Source organism: Pecten maximus, chromosome 6 (assembly GCF_902652985.1).
Source record: "Pecten maximus chromosome 6, xPecMax1.1, whole genome shotgun sequence".
Lineage (NCBI taxonomy): Eukaryota > Metazoa > Mollusca > Bivalvia > Pectinida > Pectinidae > Pecten > Pecten maximus.
In genome coordinates, this window is record NC_047020.1 from 20,595,228 (window position 1) to 20,622,352 (window position 27,125).

General features: G+C 38.4%; 3 protein-coding genes across 3 annotated transcripts; 1 reads left to right on the forward strand and 2 right to left on the reverse strand.

The window, feature by feature from the left end:
• Positions 1 to 401: 401 nt before the first annotated feature.
• On the reverse strand, positions 402 to 12,542 carry LOC117329202 (heat shock 70 kDa protein 12A-like). The gene is made up of 6 exons (XM_033887016.1): positions 12,156 to 12,542; positions 11,735 to 11,770; positions 7,960 to 8,378; positions 5,417 to 5,638; positions 4,252 to 4,411; positions 402 to 3,879 (listed from the first exon to the last, which is right to left on the reverse strand). Exons 3-6 carry the CDS (start codon positions 8,347 to 8,349, stop codon positions 2,819 to 2,821), a joined length of 1,833 nt encoding a protein of 610 aa, XP_033742907.1. The 5' UTR covers positions 8,350 to 8,378; positions 11,735 to 11,770; positions 12,156 to 12,542; the 3' UTR covers positions 402 to 2,818.
• Positions 12,543 to 13,324: 782 nt separating this feature from the next.
• On the forward strand, positions 13,325 to 18,753 carry LOC117329203 (endo-1,6-beta-D-glucanase neg1-like). The gene is made up of 3 exons (XM_033887017.1): positions 13,325 to 13,401; positions 16,361 to 16,654; positions 17,107 to 18,753. The coding sequence occupies exons 1-3, from the start codon at positions 13,383 to 13,385 to the stop codon at positions 18,201 to 18,203; spliced, it is 1,410 nt and encodes a 469-aa protein (XP_033742908.1). The 5' UTR covers positions 13,325 to 13,382; the 3' UTR covers positions 18,204 to 18,753.
• Positions 18,754 to 19,758: 1,005 nt separating this feature from the next.
• On the reverse strand, positions 19,759 to 23,622 carry LOC117330093 (uncharacterized protein DKFZp434B061-like). The gene is made up of 3 exons (XM_033888312.1): positions 23,466 to 23,622; positions 20,608 to 21,069; positions 19,759 to 20,567 (listed from the first exon to the last, which is right to left on the reverse strand). The coding sequence occupies exons 1-3, from the start codon at positions 23,620 to 23,622 to the stop codon at positions 19,759 to 19,761; spliced, it is 1,428 nt and encodes a 475-aa protein (XP_033744203.1).
• Between the last annotated feature and the right edge of the window lie 3,503 nt (positions 23,623 to 27,125).

Genomic DNA, 27,125 nt, shown 5'->3' on the forward strand with positions numbered 1-27,125 from the left:
GAGAGGTATGACTAGATACAGGCTGGTGTGACTAGATATAGACAGGTGTGAATAGATATAGAGGTGTGAATAGATATAGACAGGTGTGACTAGATACAGACAGGTGTGACTAGATATAGAGAGGTGCGACTAGATAGACAGGTGTGACTAGATACAGACAGGTATGACTATAATCAAAGACTGATGGTAGGCTGCAGACAGATGGTGACTGGATACAGACAGGTGTGACTAGATACACACAGGTGTGACTGGATACAGACAGGTGTGACTAGATACAGACACATGTGCCTAGATACAGACAGGTGTGACTAGATACAGACAGGTGTGCCTAGATACAGGCAGGTGGTACTTCAGGCTATATATTCTTCAATAAAAACAGAAGACAAATAGAAAACAAGTCATTTGTCTGATGATTTAATAGTTTTATTAACAAATAAAATATTGAGATACATTTATTATCAATCACTTAACATCAAGTTTATTCATTTATAAAACCACCATATCAAACCAGTTTTTTGTTCCCATTTTTTTGTTGTCTATTTGGCGAGAGAGGAAAGTGAGAAATCATTAAACATCATTGTCATTATAAATATTGTACAATATTTTGTTAAATGTGCTTCATCCGAAATATATATAATGTACATGTATATGTATGTGAATATAATATATTGTGTTGCTTTCATAAAGTCATCTTCTTCAGAAAAAATCTCTAAAATAGAACTCTTTTTCATGATTAAGTCTGGCACCATGGTATATCTCCTACCCAATTGCCCACCCTGCACACGCAATATGGCATTGGCTTTAGATTTGGTGATCCTTCTGCCAAAATGGATAGAAGATAGAATATTAGTTTTTAACTTGTGTTCGATCCAATTTGTATACCTGTGTTTGAAAATAAAATGAGGATTGCGAGTGATACAAATCCTCTTATGAGCCAAGTACACACTCTGAGATATCCTACAATTAATAAGCAATGAGGCCGATTCATTTAAGGTATTCTCACATTTGATCAGTATATGAAGTGTGATCAAAATTTGTTTAAAAATGAGGTCAACAGAGCAGTAAAAAGAGTTTCTTTAAATAGTAATGATAACTTGTCCTTGACCTTATTGCTCTGGCACCCTGAAGCATGAACTCGTTTGAGATATTCTCAAACTTAATGCTCAATATATGAAGCTTGATTAAAATACATTAATAATGAAGTCACTAGTCTAGAGAGCTGACAAATTTTTCTATAAAAAGTGACAATGACCTTAGCACCCTGAATCACTTTAATTAGAGTCTAACTGACTCAAGGTATTCTCATACTTTACCAACATATAAAGTTTTATCAAAATAATTTAAAGATGAAGTCACTTATAATAAGAGTGCTGACAAAAGGTGAAAAGATTGTATGTACACAAAAACGTACAATGTATGTATAAATGGAACACTATATTTCCTCTTCAACTTCGTTGAACAAAAGGAATGTCATGACCTCCTCCCTGTCTTCATCAACAGGTGATACATGGTTTTATTAACCTGGAAAAAAATTATCGATCAAGGACAAAGTCTGAGGTTGATATTTTTTCAGGTTGATAAAATCATGTTGTGACCGAAATCAAAATGCTATACGGGTAATTGTTTTATTATAAAAGGACTTTTGTTTTTAAATAATTATACAACGAAAGCAAGTAACACCTGTAAAATGAATGGAGCCTGATTGGATTTGTGAAGCATCTGTAAATATTTGATTATGCCTTTAAAATACTTAACAATCAGAAGTAAGCTAGTGCATTAAAATGCATTCCTTACACTTATAATTCTGATGATACTTTAATATATATACTAAATAACAAAGTTATTGCTTGTCATGTTTCAAAAGTGTGCAAAATATTTTACATTGTTGGGACAATACCAAGGGGATGTAATTCATAATTAATATATTTTTAGAAACACTCAGTCAACCAGCATTTTTTAACCAGCTGCCAGTCAATACGACATTTTATTGGGAACCATGTGACACTAATATGATTTTATAATGATATGTTTAAATCAACGAATTTTTGTAATCTTGAAGTTTGGTTTCTGTTGGTTTAAATCTCTAATCAATGTAATGCCAGTCACTATTTGATAATCAATGGTGAAAAATAGATACAATAAAATATCACAGACTAAATAAAACAAGGATCATAATAAAATTACATCCAGATTCAGTATAAATGGTACAACCATCATACACAACAACAAAAACAACTATTCAAATGCCAGAAACTCAACAACTATGAACTGATTCAGTAAAAAGATAAACAGGTTACTTTTAAGTTAGAATAACTACACTTGTATATATGTACACACAATTTTAACGAGTTCTTTTGAAAGAAGACTCCACAATTGTATATCTGACAAATTTCTACATTATAACATGTTTAGATTTTAATTGTGATTTCCTGTGTAGTATAAGTGGGCTACACATTGGTCCAAATTCAGCAGCAGCAGTATTTTCTTTAAGCAATGCAGCTGCAGCATTTTTTGGACACATGATGAACAAATCACATATCCATCATTTAATAAATCAAGTTGTTTGCTCAAAGGATCGAGTCCCGTAAATGTATGGTTAATTGATTGACATTGACAAGGGCCAAGTCTTTGGAAGAACTTTTGCACATGATATATTGGAAAATAATATACTCAGCACATGAAGTTTATTGTCTGTTAAATTGAATGTACTAACCATGCACTTTGTCAGTAATTGGTCATTTTACACTTCTGATTCCAGTCTTAACTTGAACGAGAAACATGCAACAAAGGAGAACTGGAATCTGATATGCAAAACAGTTCATTTCCGTATTGCCTCATTTTCAAGAGTGTCTAGCTTGACTGAAACAGTCTTTTTGCTTGTCTCGTCTCTCCCCTCAAAGACTAACTCTGTTTTGCCGAAGTGCAGACTGACCACCACCTTCCTATCCATGCCACCAGTGGTGTCTGGCATTTCAACAAGCATTTTACCCAAGTAATGACAGCCTGTGGTGTATTTGGGATCTTTCTCATCGGAATAATACATGCAAATGGTCATTCCAGTCATATCGGGCGTCAGAGGATAGACTTCGGTCTCGACAGTCTGACCAACATATACCAGTGTGTCCTTCTCTACAAGCTTGTTGAAGACTTCCTTACAATAATCTGGATGTCTTTTGTCACGCATTTTCTCATCATCAAAGTTTTTTAAGAAGTATCTGCGTACCTCTGTGCCATAGGTGAACCTGCTAATGCGTGCGGAAACAATCCCTGGGTTATGTCCATACAAGACTGCCCCCTTTAGCACTGCTAGTCCACAATCCTGGGGAATGACCACCCGCTTCCCTGTCAGTATTGTTTTCACCGCCTCTTGTATTATTTTACTCTCAGAAAACCCTCCCACCAATATCACATTGTGGACTCCCTGGGTCTCCTCCTTCTTAAATAATTTTACAAAATGTTCCTGTATATTTTTCACAGAAGGCTCAAAAAAATCTTTAACTTTTGACACTGGTATTTTGACCCTACCATTTTTGATAGCCAGTTTTCCTTTTTTTATAGTGTTTTGTAATTTCTTAGCAGATCCGTCTTCAACATATTCATTCAAACCTCCCAGACTTAGTCGAATTCCAATGTCGCTCCCATCTCCATCACCCTTAAGATCACGTTTTTGTTGTTCGATTGCTCTTTCAAGATCTAACTGCTCTGCTTTGCACTCGGCAAAGGCTTCCTTCATCTGGTCTTCACCTACAAGTTGCTCAATGAACTTCCAGAATTCCATATTGACAGTCATTCCTCCCCATGCTTCACCAGAGGCACACAACACCTCCTGGAGAGATCCGTCCGACATCACTTCTCTCACAGTGAAATCTGCAGTCCCACCTGAAATGTACAGCCTAATACTATGACATGTATCACACCATTAATTCTTATTCAACAGATACATTTCCCAATAATTATGTTTTTAGTTAAACATACCACTGTAACACCTGAAGTAAACATTAAAGACCTTTTTAAGAAATGTTTGCATTCAAGGGATTTTCAATATTGTAAGTGTCATGGTCATCATGATCTGGATGACACCTTATGACCTTTTTCTACCATCCCAAGATCAGTCAATATATATACTTTATACCAGACCAGAATTCAATAAAGTCTGAAACAAATTTAAATGTTCAAGACTTTTCTATAAATATATATTCCATGGTCTTTATGTGCCTTGTGACTGACTTTGTGAATGTGTCTTTCACTTACCGCCAAGGTCAGCCACCATATACTTTGTGCCAGGATCATATGAGGTGAGAAAGGCATCGCCTTCATCTCCTGTTTTGCGCTGAACATGGATTTCCTTGCAGTAAACTGAGGCAGCCTCTGGTTCGAGTGCAAACTTCAAGTGTTCATCCTTTATGCCAGCCTTAACCAAAGATATAAAAAATACACATCAGGTAACGAGTCATCAACAGGTCATCAAGAAAAAGAATTATCTTCACCAAGGTCTTCAGAACTTACCATAGATCAATAATTAGTGGTAGGAATCAATTCATAAATAATTAGTTTTTGCTACAGTTCTAAGCAAAAACATGTTCTACACTTGTACATTGTAAATATGATAAGAGCCATATCACAGATGTCACCCAAAGAAATTTGTAATATTACCAGGTAAATGTTTTTAATGGATGTTGCGATGCAGTTCACTGTGCCATATATGTAATAGTAATACAACTACAAAATGAAAATTTAACATTGTACTATCTAGTTTTACAGTGACAGACAGCGTTAACAAAATCAGAAACCTAAAAGGCAATTAGTCTCTCAGATGAGCACTAAGTAGGGTATGTGGTGTACGTTTCATCTCGCTCTGCCGAGGGGGTGGAGCTACAGATTGAGATGTTTCCATTTATACTTCAAGCTCCATGACCCCGAGTGCAGCATCTTTTCAATAATCTTGTGCCCATATATGTTTTGGTAGTAGATCGGGACATTGACTGATCAAGATAACAATGATGGAACATCCAAATAAATATCTAATATACCTATTTTTGTTGATCTTCCTAACCTCTCCAACAAAAACAATGGTTAGTATTTAATGATAAAGAAGGGGTAGGGGCTACCTGTAATATTTTTCCTATAAATACAAACCAAATGCAGCCTGTGCATTAATAAATATTTTCTATATCGATATTGTTGACACCAGAAGGAATCCACATGTAGTTCGTACACCCAACAATATACTGTAAGCACTAATTATATGCTATACTAGTGACTATAAGTTTCAAGCTTTAATGTGACAGCGACTAAGTTTCAAGCTTATATGTGACAGTGATTATAAGTTTCAAGCTTTAATGTGACAGTGATTATAAGTTTCAAGCTTTAATGTGACAGTGACTATAAGTTTCAAGCTTTATTGATATGACAGTACCAGGACAGCAGCCTCTCTCATAAACTGTTTAGCAGTGTTGTCCCAGATAGCAGGCACAGTCAGTACCCAGGTGATGGTGTCATCTGTCGGCTTAATGGCTGCATTCTTCAGTGAATCATGGAGCTTTTTCTTGAAATATTTAATAGACTCTGAAAACACTGTGAGGGCGAGGACTTCCTGATCCTGATCATCTTTTATCTTTGTCTCCCGTGAAAGTTTCACCTAAAAAACATTTTCTGATGTTAAATCTTACTCCTGCAATATTCCTCACATGATTTTCTAACCCTTACAATTGCTGAATTTGGAACACATAATAGAGTATATTGTCCACCAGTTAATCCTTTGACAAAACAATGGCATTGACTTGATTATAGTAAACCTTTTTTTTAAATTTATAACATCTTTTTTCCAAGTTAATTTATGTGTTGCATGATGATTGTTATATTTTATCTTTATCTTTTAGATATCATGAATTTACAGATATGTTTAATTTAAACCTTTCCTTTTCATATCTTTTGAAATGAAAATTCAATGACCAGCCCAGGTATCAAATGACGGAAGGAGCTCTGATGGACATGTACAGATGCTCTAACCAAACGACTACCTGATCACCAATGATAAGACCATGTCCACTTCACCATTTCGAAGCCAGATTCAAACCTATTCTCAAGCCTGATCCCTCAAACCTGGTCCCTCAAACCTACTCCCAAACCTGGTCCCTCAAACCTACTCTCAAATCTGGTCCCTCAAACCTACTCCCAAACCTGGTCCCTCAAACCTACTCTCAAACCTGGTCCCTCAAACCTACTCTCAAATCTGGTCCCTCAAACCTACTCCCAAACCTGGTCCCTCAAACCTACTCTCAAACCTGGTCCCTCAAACCTACTCTCAAATCTGGTCCCTCAAACCTACTCTCAAACCTGGTCCCTCAAACCTACTCTCAAATCTGGTCCCTCATAGTTTTATAGGGATGCTCAAATAAATCAGAAATCAATCACAAATAAATCAAATTATATGTGATCACCTCCATCTAACCCAGTCTAGTGTTGCTTTACTTTTACATTTGTAATGGAATATATCACCACCACGTGGTGCAGCTCCAATGCTTCTGGCATCAGTCACAATTAAGGCAACATCCAGTTCCACTTCCTTTATTTATCCTTTGTTTACATCGACATTGTGGAAGCTTTATTCCTTCTATTCTCTTCTCCTTCTCTAAACCTTCTCTGGCTCTCTCTCATTGACTCCCTTCCTCTCATCTCATCTACCCATCTATAATATATAGATAGTCTAAGGACACTAATTCTACAAAACTAAATCCTCTATTTCTATTAGTTAACTCGATCCTTAGGAGGCGGGGCTAACCTATCCTGAGTGGAATCCTTGATGACCATTTTCCAAGGCCCCAGAATATCTATCAATGAACTAAACTAAATGGAGCCTACATCCACCCCATTGTCCACCACCGTGTGTGGCCTGGTCATCTCATTTGTTAATTGCTTAATCTCTTTTTTTAAACCTTTTTAGTTTCCTTCTTCTTACTTTTCTGATCTAACTGACACACTGTCCCTTTCCCACCTGTCATATATGCCTCAACCAAACTAGAGCCAATCACAAAGTCAAGGATGCTCAATTTGCAGTGATATTTACCCTTTATGAGAATGGGGGTGAGGCTCTTGAAATCGGGAAATTTTGCCTAGTTAAAGGAAAATTTGGAAATATTAACTTAATTCAACTTTTAACACTAATGTATAACATGAAGTAGTTTATCTACTGACCTAGTCTTGATGCACTTTATAGAAGCTGACAGAGCCAGAGGCCCAATATGAGCCTTTACGATCATATGAGTTCAAAATTATTCGGTCTATTTGACCTTTTTGACCCCACCCATCAGCTCCTTGGGATCATTCAGGCCAACAGGGGCAAACCATCAAACTACTATCATCCAAACCTGCTGATTATAACCAAGTTAAATAGGATTCAAGTTATCGTGTGCACATTATTTCTGATGGCAGTAAAATTACAAAGGACCATAACTCTGTACGTTACCGTTGTATTGGACCGATCATCAAACTTATCTGAGATCTTATTGATATATATTAGGCTGCATACACCAAGTTTCATGAAAATCCATTCATATTTACTCAAGTTATCATATGTATAAGGAAAAGTTGATGCATGACAGCCAATGCAATCGGTCAAAATGAGCATACGAATCAGGTGACCTAACAATATGGTCAGTTTTGATGCTTATTACATTGCCATATTTACATGTTTTCCTCATTTTTTAATTGGGAATTTAGGATGAAAAATTACAAAAGCTTAGAAAAGATAATATTACCATTTTGCCATGGTAATCAGGGTAAAAGAAACTACTTATTTGATTGATCGTCCTCTGTCTGGAGACGGGATTGATCGTCCTCTGTCTGGAGACGGGAAGCTGGTTTTGAGCCCTGGTCTTGTCATTGCATTTTCCCTCTCCTACATGCGTACACATTAATAAACATTTTTTGGAAAAACTTAAATTTTACAATAAGAATTACCGGTGGTTTGTGAAGATTCATCTTGAAATGCTTGAAGTAGTGCCAATTAAAGTGGGCATTGCTATCAACCAAATGAGAGTATGCTTCCTCCGCTTCAAACCCAAATGCTTCAAATTTTTCATCCGGTGTCAACAGCAGAATTGTTGGTACTTTCAAGGAAGTAAGTGCAGCTGCATTCTTTGAAATTGATTTGTGACAATGAATGATCATCTTATCTCTTTTATATTCGTGTTTAAAGGAATATGCCACACCAGAGTAGGTTGTTCCAAAATCAATAGCAGCCACCATGTAAGCTAGTGTTGCTTCAGAATTATTCTCTGAGCTGGGTCCAGCATCTTCCATAGTATTGCTATCTTCATCATCAGATGAAACAACTGTATTACTGGCCATTGTTAAGGTACAGCTATGAGAACACCCACCTAAGGAAAATAAACATCCACTTATCATTGGGTTATATATATATTGCCACAATATAAATCATTGTAAATACAGTATTTACTGCTTAAAATGACATATTTGTTTTTGAAATATTTGTGGTTTTCGTTGGTGAACCCTAAATATAATCAATAATGAAAATAAAATTTAACAATTTGTATAATGAATTTGTACCACTATAGATCTTATATTACATATACCGGTAGATTAAAGGGAAAGCTTCATATTATTATTAATATATATTCTACTGTTTTACTGTTTTGCACTCTTGAATGATGGTTGCACTTAAATGACTGATGTTTGTATTTTTGAATGCTTTGGTATATGGTGTTACCTAGAGTTTGTAAGGAAATTAGTCACTGCAATAAATAAGCACTTACTGTCATAAGCATTAACATATACCTATAGGCAAACAAGTACATAGTATACATCCAAAACTTGAGAACATTAGAACTGCAACTACTGTACTTACTAGTCATATATGATATATGCCGGTATACACCTGTATATATATATATACCGTACACATAATGTTGTTTTTCTAAGACTTGGAACATATAAGATTTTTATCCTGTCTGGCAACAAAACTTGTCAAAATATTCATCTAATACCATATTCTAAATAATGGCTAGTTGAACGAGATGGTGTTGAAACAAGAGGCCCAGAGGGCCTGTATCGCTCACCTGGATTTCATGAGATATGAAACAATGATGATTACATTGTAAGTATTTGTCACCGGTACTGCTATGTCAGTATATCATAGGCATTTTATATGGGAACGTGAGATTTTTATGCCAAAAAATACATTAATCCATGAAATGAAATTTACTTTTGGCGCAACCCCATAGGGATGCTACCACACAAATGTGAGTGATATCTATTGCTAAGTTTTAGAAAAGAAGTCGTTTAAACCAATTGACCCCTTTTGGACCCGCCTTCTGCTCCCCAGGGGTCAGTTCCTTTATAAAATTTTGAATCCCTAACCAAAAGGATGCTACCAGTCAAATATGAGCTGTTTCAGAGAAGTTGCTCACATCAATTTAGCCAAATTGACCCCTTTTGTCCAAACCCCTCAGGGCCCTTTGGGGGGGGATGGGGGGGGGGGGGGCAACCCCCAAATTTGTACAATTTTGAATCCCCACCCCATGACAATGCTACCATACAAATGTGAGTGATATCCATTGCTTAGTTTCAGAGGAAAAGTTGTTTATTGCTTAGTTTCAGAGGAAAAGTTGTTTATTGCTTAGTTTCAGAGAAGAAGTTGTTTATATCAATTTAACCAAATTGACCCCTTTTTGCCCCACCCCTAAGTCCCCAAGGGGTCAGCCCCATCATTTGTACAATTTTGAATCCCCATCCAACAGTGATGCTATCAGGCAAATATGAGCAATATCCATTGCTCGGTTTCAGAGAAGAAGTTGTTTACTTCAATATAGCCCAATAGACCACATTCGACCCCGCCCTTCAGGCCCCTGGGGGGTCAGCCCCATCATTAATACACTTTTGAATCCCCACCTAATAGTGATGGTACCAGGCAAATATGAGCAATATCCATTGCTCAGTTTCAGAGAAGAAGTTGTTTACATCAATATAGCCCAATAGACCACATTTGGCCCCGCCCCTCAGGCCCCTGGGGGGTCAGCCCCATCATTTGTACATTTTGAATCCTCACCCCATAGTCATGCTACCAGGCAAATAGGAGCGATATCCATAGCTCGGTTTCAGAGGAGAAGTCGTTTATATCAATATAGCCCAATTGACCACATTTGGCCCCGCCCCTCAGGCCCCTGGGGGTTCAGCCCTATCATTTGTACAATTTTGAATCCCCACCCCATAGTGATGCTACCAGGCAAATATGAGCAATATCCATTGCTCGGTTTCAGAGAAGAAGTCGTTTATATCAATATAGCCCAATTGACCCCTTTTGGCCCCGCCCCTCAGGCCCCTGGGGGCCAGCCCCATCATTTGCACAATTTTGAATCCTCACCCCATAGTGATGCTACCAGGCAAATATGAACGATATCCATTGCTCGGTTTCAGAGAAGAAGTCGTTTATATCAATATAGCCCAATTGACCCCTTTTGGCCCCGCCCCTCAGGCCCCTGGGGGGGGGGGGGGGGGGGGGGGGGGGGGGGGGGGCAGCCCCATCATTTGTACAATTTTGAGTCCTCTACCCATAGGGATGCTTCTGACCAAATTTGATCAAATTCTGATCAGCGGTTATGAAGAAGAAGTCAATTGTTGACGGACGGACTGACGACGGACGGACGACAGACAGACGACGGATGCCACGGTATGGCATAAGCTCACCTTGGTCCTTCGGACCAGGTGAGCTAATAAATACATGTACACATTGGATATACACAAAGCATATACTTACCTAATTATTGATTAAGAATAAACCCTTTTATTTATTAAGTACATTTTTTTATTTCCTCCTTTTTTCTTCATTCATTCAATTTTTCTCCTTTTTTTTTGTAATGAAATACAATTTACAGTTGAGATAAGTGCAACAAATTCCTTATGCAGCACTGTCTATAATGATGTCAACAAGAGACCCAAGGAGCCTGCAATGCTCACCTGGATAAGCCATTCAAAGAAATTACCTCTATTTGCCCTATTAGACCCCTTCCTGCCCGAGGTAGACTAAAGTCAGAGTTTATGCTACATTGTAAATTTGTTCTCAGATCCCTAGAGATGTTTCTAACCAATTTTGTTTTCAAAATCCAATCATTCCTTTATGATAAGTGATTTTTAAGGCTTACCCCTTATCCCTCTATTAGGCCCCTATGCTCTGGACCCAGAGGTCATGCAGAATCACCATTTATGCAGAATGTGTTTCCATTCTCTCAAGGATGTTTCTGACCAAATTTGGTAAAAATCCATTCAGTTGTTCATGACTATAGCGATTAAAGAATTTAACTTACATCTACCCACGAATTTCCCCTATTGAGCCATGGCATAATTTAGCTCACTGGATCTTCAGGAAATTATCAAGATGTAGTTGTACAAGAGATACAAAATGTATATAACAGCATGCAATTTTAGAGTGGGTAGAAAATTCAAACTGAAGAGATACAAGAATGTATACATGTACAAAATGTATAAATCTGACTATATACTATATTGCCAACAATGTTTGAGGTTGAAACGGAGAGAAGTTAATGATAAGGGTATGGTTGGCGCAATAAAAGGGGTGTGGTTGGCACAATAAAAGGGGTGTGGTTGGCACAATAACTGCTCAGCGTCCTGTTATGGAAAGATATTTTTGTAAGTCTTTTGATTTTATTTATTTTTATTTCAATTCTTATATATGTATATATAAATATATATAATATACCTTTTTTATGGATCGCGCACTAATTGTCCTTCAAATCTGAAAGTAACCAAACACGCAGTATTGAAATCCTATGTTATGTACAATGTACACCTGAAACGAAAGTACACTCTACACGGCATTGGGGTATTTCACAATAAAATGTCTACTGCGTCGAAGGCAAATACAATGGCAATCGACAAATAAAAGTTCAAATTCTTATCAGAAGAACATTAATGAATATAATATATTACATTATAAATGCACACCTACAGTACCTATCTGATTAGTTTTCATTATGATTTTGTGGTTTTCTTAAAAGTGTTATGTTACTTAACCAGTCCGTGTAATAATTATTTTATAGACAATGGCTAAACGTCAAGTGATCATTAATCTGATTATGATAGAAAATATACACAGCATGGGCCTAAATAGCCAACGTTACCTGTGAAAACGAGAGTCGTGCAGCTTAGCCTACAGCCTACAGTACGTCCATGGCGGCTGTCTGTAGCATTGCAAAACGTAATCCGGAAAAGGGTCAATCCGGATTTAAAATAAACAAGATTTTAAATCTTTTGATACTTTTCATATTTGCCAATCGCTATAAACTTCATGTATATGAATAAAATAGCAAAAGGTAGACTGAATATGATTTTATTCAAAGAGAGCAGAATGACGATATTAAGAACAGGTAAAGAGTGGCTCTTTAATTCTTTATTTTTTATTCGAGAATTGAATAATAATGAGCAGATATATGCGAAAGCATTTGGTTAGGTCTTCTGGCGTGTATTACAAATCGTATTTGATAATAAATAAAGTTTCAACTTTGTGATGGTACCTCAGTGTTATTTGGAATTTGTATTTTTTTATATATATATATATAAAAGAGCGGTATTCATTGTGATCAAATTATGCCATTTCTCATTTTATATGATGTATTGCAGAGGGGTCCTTAGTAAAATTGTAAAAACTGGCGCCCAATCGTTTATGCATTTGAAGCAAATAAATTATGTTTAAAGAAAAAGTATCATCAAAGAAAACAATCTTCACAAGCATAATTTAACTGAATAAGTATTTAGTCAGAGTAAGATTTTGTGTCATATTTCTTTATAAAACTGATATATTATACAGTACCATGCAAGAAAAGGAAAATTGGAAAGTTCTACAAATAAGAATGTTAGTTTTCAGGGGTTTATTTTGTCTTTAGAGACACTGTTCTAATGCTTCTCTTGACACGTATTGATTTACAATGTCTGTGTCATCGTAGAGGTTTTACAGTGAAAATAATGTTAATATTGTTCTACCACATTTTTTGTTATCTTCACACAAAACTTATATTGTATTACCGTTAATTAATCAATTAATAAATTACTTTTTGATTAAACAATTATATTTAATCTAATTCAAATGGAAGTACGAATGTATGTATTCCTCCTTTGCACGGAAAAAATACTAATACTCCAATAAAAGAAATTCATTTTTGGTTATCAAACCTCATTTTCACCATTTTCTATTCCCTATAGACTTCTGTCTTAGACCTTGACTAGCGGCGATAGTTAGGACTGATAAGAGAACCAGGGAGTCCAATACTCACCCACACACATATACGCCCTCACCTAATTACACATACGATAAAGTTTCGTGAAATTTCCATCGCCCAGTGACAGTGACTATGGCGCAGACCAAGTCAGGTAACACTTGTATATATTAATGAAAACACAAATTATGAGTATAGTTTTTTTGGGTTTTTTTCCCTTCTTTTTGCATTTGGTTGACAGCTTAAATGGTAGGTAGGTTGAAGTAGGTAAGCGCATTATACATGCATGATGCAATATTTCTATCAGAGGGTTTGAACCTCTATTGTTCACTTTTTTCTTCTCTGCTTCTCCGTATGTCTGTTTTCCATGCATTCTGTCTGATATTGAACCAATTCCTCGGGATTCCGTCCCGACATTTCCCTATACTCTTTGTTTGCCTATAAATGTATTCCCCTTTTAATAGCATTTAATATCATATATGATGGACACAGGCTGGAAGCCTATATATACATATCATGTATAATAATACAAAACATTAATCATAAATATAAATACTTCGGCTTTAAAAAGGCTTTAAAAAGGCACACGGCCTTTGTGCCATCTGTTTTTCTCTATATATTGGTCGCCTGTATCTGTAATTGTCCTGCCTTTGGACCCATTCCCTTTTATTCCGACCCCAATTCTACCTGTCTCAGTCATCCCCCGTATTTTCCAAAGCCTCTCTTTTTATCCTTTCACCTCCGACGCTGTGTTAGGTATTGACACCCCAATAGCCCTCAACAAGCTTTTCCTGTTCAACACTTCACAAACCGTTCTCTGTACTATGGTAAAGAGGACAGTGATGGGGAATAATCATTCTACATTATTGACCGAGTTAGACGTGGAATGTTTTGATGTGATTTCCCGGCAGAATAGTTCGTTGGTCGTTCCTAATTCCTAGCATTTGTATTTCCCCAATGTTGTGTCCCCCTTTTTTGTTGTCTATACGTTATGGTCGGGATAGCATATATACTATTGATAAGCATTACAAGAATGAAACAACTTATGGCCCCTTTTCATATTAATTCGGTATTTATGGTGCATGTACACTAGTTCTGCCATAAAATCATATACCTTAAATTAGGATATTTTTGGCACAGGTACTTGTGGACATGATTATGATTTTTTTTTTAATTAAAACGTTACGTTATAAACGAGTAAATTATTGTATTACAATCGCATGCTTAATTCGAAAAGAAAAATATCATACCTTGGCCTTATAAATAAGGTAATAATTTTTTTAATTAAGCATGCGATTGTAATACAATAATTTACTCGTCTATAACATAAAATTTAATTTAAAAACGTCATAATCATGTCCACAAATACCTGTGATTTTTGGCTATGGTTATATTTTGGTTTAGACCAGAGTTGTTCGTTTATGAGATGAGGACGGACCTGGTGATTTTTTGTTTTTGTTTTTTTTGTTTTTTGGACGAACGTTGACAAAGGCTTTCAAGGCCTGTATTAACACCGATAGGTCCGTCAAGATATATGCCTGAAAAATTACATTTAAATACAGACGAATCGGTTTGTCAGCATAAACAAACAGGCCCCAAATTATAACGTCGTCAGTATTAAAATGCCGAATATTCCGGACGCATTGTTTTCCTGCTTGGTAATTTCTAATAAAAAAAAGTAGATAAATAAAAATAGTGATAACATGTGGCGGCCACTGTGTAGAAAGACTTTGTACCCGGTAGTGTAGTAATGTGGCTTGATTTCCGTGACAACAACAGAAGATTTGTATCGGTATGTTCAGTAAGGTAGAGTAAGTTACTCGTGTCTTGATAAAGAGGCAGATTGCCTGGAAAATTCGACAATCTACTTGTCTGTACTGTCGTTATTACTACTTGACAAATTATATGTTTATACATATATATATACATCCCATCCTACTACTGTATAAAGTAGAGTGGGATTTATGTATCTATATATATATATATATACAGTATATATATGGATTATTTGAAACTGGGTACTCGTGGAGTAGTCTTGTACAACCAGTTGCGGACTTTCCTCTTCACTTTGTAGGTCGGTACCATCTCAGGTACAGCATACCCTCTTCACTTTGTAGATCGGTACCATCTCAAGTACAGCAAACTCTATTCACTTTGTAGATCGGTGCTAACTCCTTTGCATAACACTAGTTTCGTATTGTGGTGCAATGCGTTCACGATTTATCCCACCTTTTTCCGGACCGGTTCCCTAGGCCTATATCTCGCATGGTAACTGGTATTGCCTTCAGATGTTGTTCTGCTTCAATTCGCAATCCCCTTCCCTGTACGGATTTGCAACTAATATAACTCCTTTCTTTCCTTTACGGCGTCGTGCCTTATGCTCATATGTTCATTGACCTTTTCTGCTTTCTCTTTGATAACCAACCTCAATTATTGTTCCCTCATTATATGTACTCCGAGCCCTGTTCCGAGCTCCCCGTGTTCATTTATTGCAATTCTTTTTTGTGCAGTGCCGGTCAGCATGTTAAACCAAGCCTTCCCCGTAATCTGTCAGTAAATGCTATTCATCGCTTGTCACTTCACCTCCTGGTGAGGACTACATTGACAGATCACTACATAGGTCATTTTCTGGTTTCGATTGCCGTTTGGTTATCTACAGATGTGGATTTTGTCTATCTCTCCGCTTTCATATACTCAATCATTCGGTACATAAAGTAAAATTGAATCATTCGGACTTTAGTATTATGAAATTTTCTCAGCTGTATCCGTTGAATTCATACTGTGCTTCCTCTGCTTCTATTTTACAATTGCCTGATATATTCGCAGCCCATTTGCTTGGCGTTCACTCATCTTGTCATCTTCTCTGCTAAGTCTCCCATCTGCCATACTGTAACTTGTTTGTCGTATTGAGTTGCCAATCGATTTCCTCATCACTATCCTTAACATAATGAAACGCAATGAGTGGCTTAACTTGTCGCACACGTATCTGGAATATGTTGAAGGGCATGGTGTAATGACTTACTTGTTACTTGACATCGAGCTCTTCGATTCGGCTTTGGAGCCTCTCGGAGCCATTTGGTCGTTCTACCTAATTTGTTTTTCATATTCCACAGCAAGCCTAATCCTCCTGTTGATGTTGTGTATTGGGAAGACAGCATGTCTGTCTGGATCCATGCGCGGATGGCTGACGACAGGGGACCAGAGAAACCTCTTACGTCAGCTCTCCACAATACACGCTAGCACAGGAGGAGGAAGGGGCGTTCATATCAACATTGACAGGACAAGGCGGTACCAGACCATGGAGGGATTTGGTGCGGCACTCACGAGCTCAGCCGCTTATGTCATTCACAACAGCCCCGAATACGATGAAATCGTCAATGAACTATTTAGTCCATATGCTGGAATTGGTATGCATGCGTACTTCTAAGCAATTTACATTTCCTCTGTAAATCAACATAAATGTTTTCATAAAGCTACAACAAATATATATCATCTGTATCTGAAAATATAACAACAGGCAAGCATTGGTTTTGTACTCTACGCTAATTAGTCATCGACTTGGTTCAGATTGTAACAGAAACTCTTGAATGGACTTGAATGAAATTGGCTAACATGATAGTGTACGTTGTATAGTGACACCATTCGTTGCATGATAATGATTGGAATCTTATTTATGACGGTATGATAAAATTTCACCTGAATGATTGAAGCACAGTGCAACTTCACTATCGAGACGAAAAACCTTGACTTTCAGAGAAAGGCATACTGTTCTCTTATAATTAAACACCATTCGTCATCGTTATAAATAACAATTCTTATTCCAGCATTGTTTTAAAGTTATGATCGCATCTAATTGTAGGTATCAGCTACATTCGGTTGCCGATGGGAGCATCCGACATCCAGGCAGAAGCACCTTACACATACGCCGATACTGCCTGGGACTTCAATCTCGACCACTTCAGCATAGACAAGGATCGTCATTTCATTATTCCTGTTATTAAGAAAGCACTCCGGGTTAACCCAAGTTTGAAGATTATGGGAACTCCCTGGACTGCCCCGGCGTGGATGAAAACTAGCAACAGACTTCAGGGTGGTCAACTGAAGAGGGATGCTAACATCAATGACGCTTACGCAAAGTACTTCCTTAAATTCATTCAGGAATATCAGAGGGAGGGCATTAACATAACCGCGGTTACAGTCCAGAACGAACCGCTCAATGGTAACGACCAGTACCCTACCATGGAAATGTCATGGCAACAGGAGAGCGAGTTCGTGAAGCATCACCTCGGTCCCGTATTCCGATCCAACAACATTAAAACAAAGATCCTTCTTTACGACCACAACTGGGACAACACGGATTATGCAAATAATATTCTAGATGATCATGATACAAGTCAGTACGTATCGGGAGTAGCATGGCATTGTTATGGTGGCGACAAGAATGCACCTCTTCAGGTGCATAACAGACACCCAAATGTCGACATGTACTTCTCCGAATGTTCTGGCGGTACTTGGGCTTCTGATTTCAGCGGCAACTTGATGTGGAACGCCGAAACATTATTTATCGCACAGCCTCGCGCGTGGACAAAGACCGTCTTGCTATGGAATCTTGCACTAGACGAGAACCATGGTCCGCACGTGCAGACAAATGGTGGTTGCAAGACATGTAGGGGTGCGCTCACAGTGCAGTCACGCGGGGGTTACACCAAAGAAGTAGAATTCTACCTTATTGGCCATCTCAGCAAGTTCGTCAAACCTGGCGCCGTCCGGATTGACTCCAACACTGGTCAGAACATCAACACTGTTGCTTTCCAGAATTCTGATGGTTCAGTGGCCGTGCTTGTGCAGAATTCTGATTCCAATTCCAAGGATGTAACGGTACAAGTGGACAATGACAACAGTCGATCGTACATTTATAACATGCCTGGTCACGCGATCGCCACATTCCTCCTCTAACCACGTAAATAACTGCCGGTACAAGTACACATATTATATTTGATGTTGCACGTTTTATGAGTAATTCTATAAATTATTATATATGTCATAATTACCATTTGACTATGCAGTTAGATATCGAAGTTACAATTCAACGAGCTATCATAATCACTAATACCCTCAAAGATTTTGAAAATCGAAAATAATAACTTATCTGATCATTGTTTGTAGTGTTGAATCTTCCGATAGCAGCACGAATTATACTGGAGTCGCCGCTGTATGGTAATAAACCCATTGATTATTACATCACAGAGCAGCTATAATGAATATAATTCTAAAATAAACTCATGATACGTCAGCATATTAAGTAGTTAGTTGTTTGAAAACGGATACAAGAAATGACAGAAACAAAACATCAGCGAATGTCTTCTTTTTTTCTTCATCAATCAAATAAAACGATCATCGATGAAAGTGTTGGTACATCATTGCCTTTAATAGTAATGTTACAGCGTCACGGAAGAACTTGAGATGGATATGATTAAATCGCTTCACCCTGTGATCACTTACATTTGATATGAAGTCAGTTTTACTTTTTATTGCATTTTCTCAGATTTCATTACTACTGATGGCACTCCACCAACATTTGTCCATACACGTACCATCAGAGTACTTGACCTTTGGCATCATTTTGGCCTTTACAGCAGCTGTGTATAACTTGGATGCGCAATCGACTAGCTAGATGCAAAATGTAGTGGAATGAAATAAAATGCCTGGTTTCACTGCAATTTTGAAAGTGGTAGACGAATTCTCTTGGAATGTTTAACTACGACCTTTGTTGTTTGAATGACCAGAGTTTCTGCAATTTCATTTTTTATTCCCTCATCATCATTTCAGAAATGTTGGAATCATTGAGTCCTTCTCCCTAACAACGCTGCCTCGCGTATTGCAATCTCGCTTCCATCTTGATGGCATAAGGGAAGATTTTCTCGAAGATTTACCATCTCCGGAGATGTTTCCCAACATTTAATAGAGTCAGAAATTTCTTTCTTTTCTCAACATTTTATAGGCTCAGACATTTCTTTTGGAACGACTTCCGAGTGTTACTATTGTACATTTGATAGAATTATGGCGAATTTCTCTTCAAGTGGTCCTCAATATTTGATGAACCGGAGACTTTTGTCGACTTTCTGCTAGGTATTTCCATACACTCTCCTCGTGAATTGGCTGAGATGTTACATCCAGCTAGAGTGGCTCGGAGATCACATCCAGCTAGAGTGGCTCGGAGATCACACCCTACTGGAGTGGCTCGGAGATCACATCCTTCATGAGTTGCTCGGAGATCACATCCTACTGGAGTGGCTCAGAGATCAAATCCTACTGGTGTGGCTCAGAGATCACATCCTACTGGAGTGGCTCGGAGATCACACCCTACTGGAGTGGCTCAGAGATCAAATCATACTGGTGTGGCTCGGAGATCACACCCTACTGGAGTGGCTCAGAGATCAAATCCTACTGGTGTAGCTCGGAGATCACATCCAGCTAGAGTGGCTCGGAGATCACACCCTACTGGAGTGGCTCAGAGATCAAATCCTACTGGTGTAGCTCGGAGATCACATCCTACTGGTGTGGCTCGGAGATCACACCCTACTGGAGTTGCTCGGAGATCACATCCTGTTGGAGTGGCTCGGAGATCACATCCTACCTGAGTTGCTCGGAGATCACATCCTACTGGTGTGACTCGGAGATCACATCCTACTGGTGTGGCTCGGAGATCACATCCTAGTGGAGTGGCTCGGATATCACATGCTAGTGGAGTGGCTCGGAGATCACATCCTACTAGAGTGGCTCGGAGATCACATCCTACTGAGGTGGCTCGGAGTTCACATCCTACTGAGGTGGCTCGGAGATCACATCCTACTGGAGTGGCTCGGAGATCACATCCTACTGGTGTGGCTCGGAGATCACATCCTACTGGTGTGGCTCGGAGATCACATCCTACTGGTGTGGCTCGGAGATCACATCCTACTGGAGTGGCTCGGATATCACATCCTACTGGTGTGGCTAGGAGATCACAACCTACTGGTGTGGCTCGGAGATCACATCCTACTGGAGTGGCTCGGAGATCACATCCTACTGGAGTGGCTCGGAGATCACATCCTACTGGTGTGACTCGGAGATCACATCCTACTGGTGTGACTCGGAGATCACATCCTGTTGGAGTGGCTCGGAGATCACATCCTACTGGAGTGTCACGGAGATCACATCCTGATGGAGTGGCTCGGAGATCACATCCTACTGGAGTGCCTCGGAGATCACATCCTACTGGAGTGCCTCGGAGATCACATCCTACTGGAGTGGCTCGGATATCACATCCTAGTGGAGTGGCTTGGAGATCACATCCTACTGGGAGTGGCTCAAAGATCACATCCTACTGGTGTGGCTCGGAGATCACATCCTACTGGAGTGGCTCGGAGATCACATCCTACTGGAGTGGCTCGGAGATCACATCCTGATGGATTGGCTCGGATATCACATCCTGCTGGAGTGGTTTGGAGATCACATCCTACTGGTGTGGCTCGGAGATCACATCCTACTGGAGTGGCTCGGAGACCACATCCTGTTGGAGTGGCTCGGAGATGACATCCTACTGGAGTGGCTCGGAGATCACATCCTACTGGAGTGCCTCGGAGATCACATCCTACTGGAGTGCCTCGGATATCACATCCTGATGGAGTGGCTCGGAGATCACATCCTACTGGAGTGGCTAGGATATCACATCCTACTGAAGTGGCTCGGATATCACATGCTAGTGGTGTGGCTCGGAGATCACATCCTAGTGGAGTGGCTCGGATATCACATCCTACTGGAGTGGCTTGGAAATCACATCCTACTGGAGTGGCTCGGAAATAGTGGCTCTTAGATCACATCCTACTGGAGTGGCTTGGAGATCACATCCTACTGAAGTGGCTCGGAGATCACATCCTAGTGGAGTGGCTCGGAGATCACATCCTACTGGTGTGGCTCTTAGATCACATCCTAGTAGAGAGGCTCTTAGATCACATCCTGCTAGGATGCTTCTCTACATTTGACTTATTCTGAGATGGCAGGACTCCCTGACATGCTTCCTCACATTTGAATGATTTTTTTCTAGGATCACTCTGCATTTTACAGCCTGAGTGATGACATCCCTCTTAAGTTTTTGGAATTTCTTAAAATCAGATGCCCTTGAATAAGACTTCCTCTGAGGGATTACTCCATATTTTTAATGAACTATTGAAAATATTTAGAGTTTTTTCCAAATGCCGGAACGCCCCGACTTCTGGTGAGTGGTTACTCCACTCTTGATTGACCTGTAGCAGACATCCTGCCGTGATGTGTCCCAATGTCTGATGGGATTAGAGATGACATCTGTTTCGTGTTTCTTTACATTTGATGGACCGGGAAATATCCCTTTTTATGATGATTTTCCTTCATATTTTCCAAAGCAGAATATCTGAATCATGGAGACTGGCTGTACTGTTGGGTTTCTGCTGAGCACCTTTTGTCTACTGCTCACTAGACATTGCATCATACATCTGAATAGGAGTGCTAGATTTATTCCTTTATTGCAGTCTTCTTTTCATCTTTTATCTTTCTTGAATCCTCTCATGCCAGCGTGTTACAGGTAAACATGTTGTCACCTTGCCTAATACACCAACTTGTTTTCATTCCAATCGATGTTCTTCCAGAATAAACCTCTTTGGACAAGAGATATTGTTTAAGGTAGAGACAAAGATCTATCTAAAAACATTACAAACATGTGAAACAAAAACAAATGTTTGATCATATTTATTAGAAATGAAAGAGCACATTTCAATCTCACATGATGATAACAAATACCAATTTCAATGCTTGAAAAATATGACAAGCAATATATTCAGTAACAATACAATCAATGATGAAGATATCTCTACAGAAGAAATAAAGTGGAAAAAAAATAAAACTATGTAAAATTTTTAGAATGGATGGAATCATTGAATTTGGCAACGAAATAAATAAGAACGTAAAATGCTACAAACTCCTCTCATAAACCAGTGTAGGACAGAGATTACAGTAACTGAGATAGAAATTCACTCCCAGTCTTGTAATTAGCCCTTCATCAATCACTTAGTGTTGATTTCACCTTTTGCTTCTATGCATTGTGATACCAAGACATTATGTATTAATATGCACTGTCATGAGCAAGTTTAACACAAGTGAAACTATCAAAGGTGCTGTTGCAGGAATGCTCTAAAACCGCCCACGAAGGAAATCGATCCTTTACCTAATGCCCGGATAGACATATCCATGGGGCATCTGATAGTACATATGAAAACCTTGTTCCGTTCCGGACATGCCAGAACGAGGCCATTTTGTACCAAAGTCGTAAATACTCACAAGCACACTTTATCAAGTATTTATAAGGTCAAAATGTTATTTGTTTGTAAGGAAAATTGTACTAAAATTACATTTATATATCGGGCAACGTAATCGGATATCGATTGTATGAATCTTTTCGTTAGTTTCTGTGAAATTTGACATCAAACATAAAAAAATGATATATATCTCATAAAGTTGAATGCACGTTTAAACGGCATTTTGTCTAATTCAAACCCCGAGTACTATCGAATTTTGTCGATAGAAAATATCTCCATTCATTTGTGTAATCCATGAAAAAAAATTGCGCTTCAGAATTACTGGATATGTCTCGTTTTTGCAACTTCTATTAGTCAACCCCCCATAAATCTTCATATAGATCAAAGTGCTGAAAGCACTGCATGCTAGTGAAGACATCTCGTCCGGACAAGAAATACGTTGAAATATTATAGGAAACACGATTGGACGAATTCGCCTTCAAGGAAACTATTTGTTTCAAGATTTTTGTCAGGATAATGTTAGTCCCTTTACCAATTTTCCTATCTCCATGACTTTGTTGTACAACTAATGTGCTTTGTTCTTGCTCATTCAGCTCATTATGTATTATTTGTGTATTTAGAACTTAATATCATATATATATGAGTATTATATTCCTTCACAGTTACATTCTAGACACTGTCGATCATTTTTGAAGAGTGGCAATGACCATACGTTGTGTATATCAGAAACATTCAATGTAATATATTCCCTACATTCTGGATTATATGTATTAGCGGGCTATTCACTTCATCAGTGGCATAAACTTGGTTGGTCGAAGTGGTTTTCGAGACTGACTATGGACAAAGACCCCAAGGTAGAAGAGAACACCGGCGATATGATCACACATACCAACAGTCCTCTGACCGGTTGGACACGTACAGTAGTAATTCTGTATTGGTGATTGTTCGGTAACTGAGTACTGGATCCATATGTTGTATTTCGTTTGCGATTTATGACGAGATCGGATTTGACATCGAATCAGGTCAGAAGAGTGCTGGTATGCCATGACTTCATAATCTCCATCTGCTGTCAAATGTTCCGATATGTATCCGGGGGCCAACTTCACCTGGTACGTCCCACATGCCAGAGTTTCTAGATATTCTTGGTCAAAACTCGAGCTGGGCTGCCTCTAGCTTCTGCCATTGGGATTTGGCTCTCCGTGATAGGTCTGGCTCTTTCTCAACACGCTCTGCTAGGATGTTGGACTTGTTTAGAAGTGACTTCATCTCCAGAGCAACTTTTTCATCTTCGGCTGCTTTTGTTGATGAAGGCTGATATATGGGTCCACGTAGCCAATTCAGACATGCCGTGACACTTTTCAGAAGACTTTCGAGATTTTTGATGAAGTAGTTTGATGTGAGTTCAGTTTAAAAAAATCTGAATTGCTTGAAACGAGAGTGATAACTTTCGACCACCCATCTTGTTTTAGTGATACACCTGTCTGTGTTTGCCTCTATACCATCATGTTGACTCTGTCCAGGTTTGAGAAATGTCGGCATGCGAGTCTCGTATCCCTCGTCTGACAGTTTACCAAGAAATGGGCCGACAATGTCTAGAACGTAACCGTTAGGGAACACAATACTCATAAACTTCACATAGTTGCGGTTTTTTTTGACCGCAGTAACTTTTCCGCTGAAACTCATGTTCTTCACTTTTGCCGATATATATATATGTACCATCCAATATTACAGTGACTTTGTTGCCGAAGAATGTTTTTGTGAAAACTGTATTGTGCTCCAACGCTTGCGCCCTAGACACGTGATCCGGACCAAGATGTGTTGGAACTACGGCTTGATTTAGAGCATCTGTAACGATCTGGAAAATTCTGCTGACGCTCGATTTGTGAAGTCGGAAAAGAGAAGCCTACTGAGTGAAAGATATGTCTGTTTTGAGTTTAACCCAAAACAGCAGAAGGGCATTCTTAGATGACAATGCTTTTGTACCAGTAATATGTTCGGAACATGCACCGTGTATTTGATTGAATTGATTACAATCCCAGCCTGTCCAAGCTTGGCAATCTTCATCATCCATGTTGTCGAAGTTTAATACAAGCGGTGACAAGTTATTGGACATGTTCTGTATGATTTTGAGTAAATCGTTGATAACAGCTAGTGACTTGGTGGCTAAGTGATTAACAAGTTTATCCCTCCTCGTCAAAACCGGCTCAATGTCAGGACTGATATCCTTACCAAGAAGATGACTTGAACACACCCTGGAATTCTCAGGCATGTACAGTTTATGTTTGACAAGCAGCTGGTGTCTTGCTTTCTCACTAATGCAGCTAGAACTCGTCATGTTGTAAGTTCGACAAATGCTCCATTTTCTGTTCGAAGAAGGGGCATAGTATAAATCATCTACATAAAGATACCCGTCCAGAGTGTCAGATTCGTCAACAGAATTATCATTGTCTACGGAAGCTTTTTTTCTGTTCCGGTTCATTGGCATTCTCGGATGCAGGACGTTTCTTGAGGTATCTGAGAAAGCATTTTGGACACATCTTTGCTTCTGTTGATTCAGAAAGTATGACACCTTCAGAAAGGAGAACATCTTTCATACAGTCCTGAATTTTTCGCGGATTTCTACTATCGCCAACCTGGTTGCATTTGAACTTAACTTTACATCCCAACCCAACGCAGAAGTTCTCCATTTTCCTATTTGAGACAAAGACAACTTTATTACAGAATAACTTAACTAAATATAATTGTAAAACGTAACAGCAATTATAACAACACGCCGAGCACCATTCGCGGTGAGTAGTCAAAAGACCAAGTGGCAAAGGGAACTTTTGTGCGGCACACCCCAACGGAGGAGAAGCTTTGAAGAAGTACTGAAGACGAAGATGGGCAAGTGAGAAAAATGATGAATCATACGTAATACGGAACTACTATAAGTATGTTAAACATAGTAGAACATAATACATTGCCATGGACATTGTATCAAATCATTTTCAGAATAAATCAATACGTTGTATTATTGTGTACGACAAGGACCACTTGTATCGCCCGTGCATTTTTTCCTCATACATTTTTCAACATTGAATTACTGCCCTTATCCAGTGATTCGGCACGACTTTCTTTTGCTGGTATACAGAGGGATAGTCAAATATGTTTTTAAAACACTAACATCGATAGTACTCGCATATTATCGTGCCGAATTTGCCGCTTGATTTTAAAAATGGTATTTTGAATTTGATGAAAATTTTCGAATTTTGGTTTTCTACGTCATCTTGTACTAAACTCGTTTGTTTTTTCATGGTCAACTGTTTATCATTTTAAACTACAATGTATGTACAATACCTAGTCGTGAGAAAACCTCTCAGTGACAAACATAAATACCACTTATGGGTCTGTGGAAAACACAGGTATGCTTGTAAACGAAAAAGTGAAGTAGATGGCGCTATGGGCGCGCTTATGGGTCAAGTGGAAAATAACATCTTGTTCCATATGTATTTTTCATAGCTTTACTGGAAAATATAGTCGATTTCCAGAAATCGCTGTGGGCGGTTCTGCAACAGCACCTTTCCCAGTATGCCAAAAACACTTTTTTTCTGACAGCATTTAAATTCCTATACCGAGGTATATTTCAGCTGACAAGGAAACTGTCTCACAGCACTACACAGTGCACACCAAATCTAGGTCAAGGGGTTACAGCTTATCTTCTGATAACTACTTCACCTGTTCCAAACAAAAGTTTTATATCTGCATGAGGTCAGTTTTCAGGACTCTACAGACAACTATTCGGGATTTAATACCCAGTAATTTTATGTGAACATTAATGAGTAGAACATGTTTTTTCTAACAATTTGATCACAACCACTTTATGTGTGCATATTGTGACACGATTCAAATGTACATATACCGTTAATTACGCTTTCAAGAGATGTAATTGTTGTAATTATACATGTTTAAATTTCACACCTTACATTAATAATTTCACTTTTCAGTAGCGGAAATCAAACTAAAATCTGAAAGTTTCCATCCAACAAATTATATAAAAACCATATGACTTGAAGTAGACTGGAGATTCAACTATGTATTTTTTATATAATACAAAACATAAAAAAAAATTCACAAATAAATCAAGGAAAATCAAATACATGTACTAAAAAATTAACTATTCCTACACAAAACGTTGATATCTCTCACCCGTATTGTACACCACTTTTCACAGTAAAAACCTGTTTAAATCCAGTAATGTACTAAAGTTTGAGTGTGCCAGTATAAGTCTTTACAGTATTCCATTAACGAGTACTCCTATCTCATAATGATGCATTGCGTCTGATGATTTTTCTATGATAGCAAGAACTTAAAAAAATTTCAAGCTAAGTAATTACTTTCCTGACTAATAGTTTGGACACAGATGATGGAATAAAGATGTATTCTAATGGTAAACATGAAGTGATACACATACGATTGGATGTTTATGGAATTTTAAATTACTCCACAATGCAAAGAATATTAAAGGGAACAACACGAGCTCACATCATAAATACACATACTAATTCCTTCA